Genomic DNA, 4,737 nt, shown 5'->3' on the forward strand with positions numbered 1-4,737 from the left:
TATAACCAAATAAACTGCTGCCGCCACTCAGCGCGAAGCAGCCAATGGAGCAGAAACATTTGATTCACTTCCTGCTTGGGTCTCCCTGAAACTCTCAGAGCTTCGCCAGCTTAATTTGGAAAACTAGCCCAGCCTCCCGTACCACCATTGGCTGAACCCACGGCAGGCCAGGCTGGGACGTTGTATGATTGGCCGAGGTGAGTGCCTGTAACTCGCTCTGGCTGCTCTGGCTCCCCAGCACGATAGATGTCAAAGGCTGAAGCTGCTCCCTTTGCCACATTATAACTAGTAGGGGATCCTCACCGACCATGGCCACAGCTGCGTCGAATCCCTACAGCATTCTCAGTTCCAGCTCTCTGGTCCATGCGGACACTGCGGGCATGCAGCAGGGAAGTCCTTTTCGAAACCCTCAGAAACTTCTCCAAAGTGATTACTTGCAGGGAGTTCCTAGCAATGGGCATCCCCTTGGCCATCACTGGGTGACCAGTCTGACCGACGGAGGCCCGTGGTCCTCCACACTGGCCACCAGCCCTTTGGACCAGCAGGACGTGAAACCCGGGCGTGAAGACCTACAGCTCGGCGCGATCATCCATCACCGTTCGCCTCACGTCGCCCACCACTCTCCGCACACTAACCACCCCAATGCCTGGGGGACGAGCCCGGCTCCAAACCCGTCCATCACGTCGAGCAGCCAACCCCTTAACGTGTACTCGCAGCCAGGCTTCACCGTCAGTGGCATGCTGGAGCATGGGGGGCTCACCCCACCACCGGCCTCCGCTTCGGCACAGAGCTTACACCCAGTGCTTCGGGAGCCCCCAGACCACAGCGACCTAGCCTCGCACCACTGCCAGGACCACTCGGATGAAGAGACACCAACCTCGGATGAGTTAGAACAGTTCGCTAAACAGTTCAAACAAAGAAGAATCAAGTTGGGTTTCACGCAGGCCGATGTGGGGCTGGCGCTAGGCACACTATACGGCAACGTGTTTTCGCAGACCACCATCTGCAGGTTCGAGGCCTTGCAACTGAGCTTCAAAAACATGTGCAAGCTGAAGCCGCTGCTGAACAAGTGGCTGGAGGAGGCTGATTCGTCCACAGGGAGTCCGACCAGCATTGACAAGATCGCCGCACAGGGCCGAAAGCGCAAGAAGCGAACCTCCATCGAGGTGAGTGTCAAGGGTGTACTGGAGACGCATTTCCTCAAGTGTCCCAAGCCTGCCGCGCAGGAGATTTCCTCGCTGGCAGACAGCCTCCAGTTGGAGAAAGAAGTGGTGCGTGTCTGGTTCTGTAATCGAAGACAGAAAGAAAAAAGAATGACTCCACCAGGGGAACAGCAGCCACATGAGGTTTATTCTCACACCGTGAAAACAGACACAACCTGCCATGATCTCTGATTGCAGGAAGGGAGCAAGTGACCCGCCGCACTGGGAGCGGTGCGGATTTCTCTTTCTCTCTCATTCCCTTCCTTTCACTCCAGCTTTATTATTGTTATCTTTCTAGATTTCCCTCTCTCTCTCTCTCTCTCTCTCTCTCTCTCTCTCTCTCTCTCTCTCTCTCTCTCTCTCTCTTTTTCCTCCCCCTTTTAACAGGGGATTCTAACTTATATTAAGAAAGGAAACACACACGCATTCAAGGCTTCTTAACACTGATACATGGTTTCATTAAGCAGTCCAAGCGGGAACTTCATATCCCTTGCCGCCTGAGGAACAGTTCTCTCCAACCTTTTCTGTTGATCAATATATATTGTTTACTTTGAGTAAGAATTGTTTGGTTACTCCTCTCTAGGAAGAGCAAGGAGTGGGGTAACTTGGGGTTGGGGTAGGGATGGGGGAGGGAGGTGGGAAGACAGATGTGTGCCTCTGAATAACCTTTCAGCGCCTTGGTTATAGCAGCTGTATTTCAGGTGAAATCTGTTTTACAATAGACTAGTTTTGCATTTTTAAAAACTTCTATAGCATTTCTAAATGTCTGCGGTGTTTTACTACAAGCTGTACACAATATTTGTGAGATGATTTGTATCTAATCGACCACTCCACATTATTATTGCTATTATTATTATTCCTTCATTGAGCTGATGGTTTTTTAATTGCTTAGAAAAGGGAGGGGAGGCTGGAAGGAGGAGGGTGAGAAATGTGCCTATCATTCACTCACCCCCCCATCCCAAATCTGTAAGGAGACGAGAAGATACAATGGAAAGAGTTGTTGGTGATGATATTGACGAGATTTTATATATGTATATAATTTTATATATATATAATCTCACCAATATATATAATTGTTGTTTTGTTTTGTTTTGTTTTGTTTTCCCCTGTGAGCGGAGTGCCTAGAATGGGCAGAATAGGCAAGCTGATTGGTTTTGCAAAGTAGTGCGAAGTGGAGAGGCGATTTTGAAAGATTCTGCCCTCCCTGCCAGAATTGCGGAGCCCCTGCGGGGTTTCTACAGCGCAAATCTGGGTGCCAGACAAGGATTCCGCAGCAGCGCTCGGGTGATAGCTGTCGGCTTGAGGAGCTGAGAAGGCTTCTGAACCTTCTGAGGTCCGGAATGCCTGCACTCGGAGCTCCCGGAGGACCCGGTGCCTCTGCAGGCCAACCGGCAGCGCTACCCGACCTCGGCCCTTCCAGGCGAAGGACTTTGCCTTTACATGCTATTGATTTCGCTGGAGAGGATGCCCCGGAGACGCTGGCGACAGACTGGGTCAGCACCTCACAGGTCGGTTCACCTCCAGTTCAACGCCTGCTCCTTGAATGAGAGAACTTCGGGGAGGGGTGGTGAGGGCGCTCCTCTGCTCTGTGCAGAACAACAGTGAAATGATTGGCAAAGGTCACAGGGATTTTGGTCTAGCTCCGTAGCACACCCTTTCTCCTGTATATACCGCTGTCGCTGACTCGGCTCACACGGGGAGCCATCTCCACACTTCGGAAAAGCACAGCTGGCGGAAAGTCCACGGCGACGATTGGGCTAGTTAGTGAGCGCCCCGGCGTATGGATTTCTGTTTTTTATCTCTTTTGTGTATGTGTGCGTGTGCGCGTGTGTGCAAACGTGTGTGTGTGTGAGTAGATAGTTGTTTGTATCGTATTACTATTTACAAAAAACAAAAACTACAAAAAAATCGCGCTAGGCTATGTAGAGATTCAAAAAACATGCAGTTGCTGTGGCTTTATGACTAGCTCTCAAGTCCACAGGCCAGGTCCAGAGAGACACCTCATTCCCAAGGAGCATGCATGTACTGGCTGGCCAAGCACCCAATACCCAGCCGCTGCTTGCCAGACCTGCCTGGGAGCTTGTATGCCAGGGCTGGCCACGTAGCTTGGGCCTCCAGGCTCAGCTGTGGTAGACAAAGCTTCAAACTACCTACCTAAGGACCAGATAGCCTAGGGCCCCTTGTTGAGGATGCACTAGTAAGGGCTGCCAGGACTCTGGTCCACCACACTGTGTGCCCCCCAGCCGCAGGTCCAAGAGCATGAGTTAATTCAAATCCCAGACACTTTTTTCTTTTTTTGTCAAGTCTTTGAATTCTGTTGGTAGTTGGGTTTTAGTGCTGGGATGTTTTTTCCACATTGAGTTCATGTGTTAAAACTGTTAGGCTTGTTTTTGTTTGTTTCAATATTTTTCTTTGCAGTTAAGCGCTATGGTTCAAACCTGAGTTAACCCAAATATTTCTGCCGACTTTATAATTGTACAGTTTTGTATATTAAACGTTTTTGAAGTTATTAATTTAAAGAAAGATCATTTAGTTTATTCATTCAGTAACTGATGTATAATAAACGCTATTTTCATTAAGAGTTGCTTTTTCAACTATTTTATTCAAATTGCCTATTGCAGTTGCCAGCAATTATTTATTTTCAATAAATTCTGCATTGTGCTAAAAAGGAGACTCTTTGAAAGATGAGTTGGTTGTCAAAAAGGAAACAATTCGCTGTAATGTTTGATGTGAACAGTTTTAGTCAAGGGGTTTATATTGACACAATATTTTATTGTTGTAAAAGATTAAAAACGTTTAAATAAAACATTTTTCAAAAAAAATCTGTTTTTTTCCCTCCTGGCTGTATTGTGTGGTAGTGTGTGGAATGAAGTGTTTAAACAGAGACACATTCCCATTAAACAGTGCCTCTGCTTTGCTTCAGGTTAGAAATCATTAGTCATTATTTTGATTCTTGATTCTTTCCCTCTGACTTTTGGCCTTTCGTACAGTTGTGTACATACATAGCAGGGCCCGTTATCATGCCCAAGCCCAGGGCCATAGTCAGGCAAAACACACCCTGAATGTTGGGAAACAAGGCAGCTTAAGAAAGGCTGACAGGGCAGGATGTTCATTTCAGGAGGTGCTATCTTTTCAAGTTCTCAGAAAGGAGTGTATCTCTCTCTAGTCCAAAAGATAAACACTTCTCTGAAATGCTGCCTCCTGAAATTGGACCCATACCTTCTCTGCGTCATTCACCTCACCCACTTCTCTTCTTTTTCTTTCCCATTCCTGCTGAGTGCCCTTTTGGTGAGCTCCTGTCCTGAAAGAAGATGACTATATGTAAGAAGTGCTGCCCTTTTCCTTGGGTCCAGAAACTGGGATAAATTGTCCACTTTGTATTGCCCTCTAAGGCTAAATTCTGTTCATTCCTCTATGAATTAGGGGGGAAGAAAATAGGATTACACAGAAACATTAGAAGGAAGAGTTTGTTTTACTACTCTTCATCCCATTTTTACATACCATTTCACCTCTGTTATTTTATCACAAGACCCTC

The 4,737-nt window shown here is 47.5% G+C and overlaps 1 protein-coding gene across 1 annotated transcript; it reads left to right on the top strand.

The window, feature by feature from the left end:
- The first annotated feature begins 269 nt into the window (after nucleotides 1-269).
- Nucleotides 270-4,008, top strand: POU3F4 (POU class 3 homeobox 4). The gene has a single exon (XM_028522181.1). The coding sequence runs from the start codon at nucleotides 309-311 to the stop codon at nucleotides 1,392-1,394; it is 1,086 nt and encodes a 361-aa protein (XP_028377982.1). The 5' UTR covers nucleotides 270-308; the 3' UTR covers nucleotides 1,395-4,008.
- Nucleotides 4,009-4,737: the final 729 nt, after the last annotated feature.

Source organism: Phyllostomus discolor, chromosome X (genome assembly GCF_004126475.2).
Source record: "Phyllostomus discolor isolate MPI-MPIP mPhyDis1 chromosome X, mPhyDis1.pri.v3, whole genome shotgun sequence".
NCBI classification, from domain to species: domain Eukaryota; kingdom Metazoa; phylum Chordata; class Mammalia; order Chiroptera; family Phyllostomidae; genus Phyllostomus; species Phyllostomus discolor.

Bases quoted from the DNA above. Each gene is read 5' to 3' on its own strand.
- POU3F4 (XM_028522181.1), top strand. From the start codon at position 309: ATGGCCACAGCTGCGTCGAATCCCTACAGCATTCTCAGTTCCAGCTCT.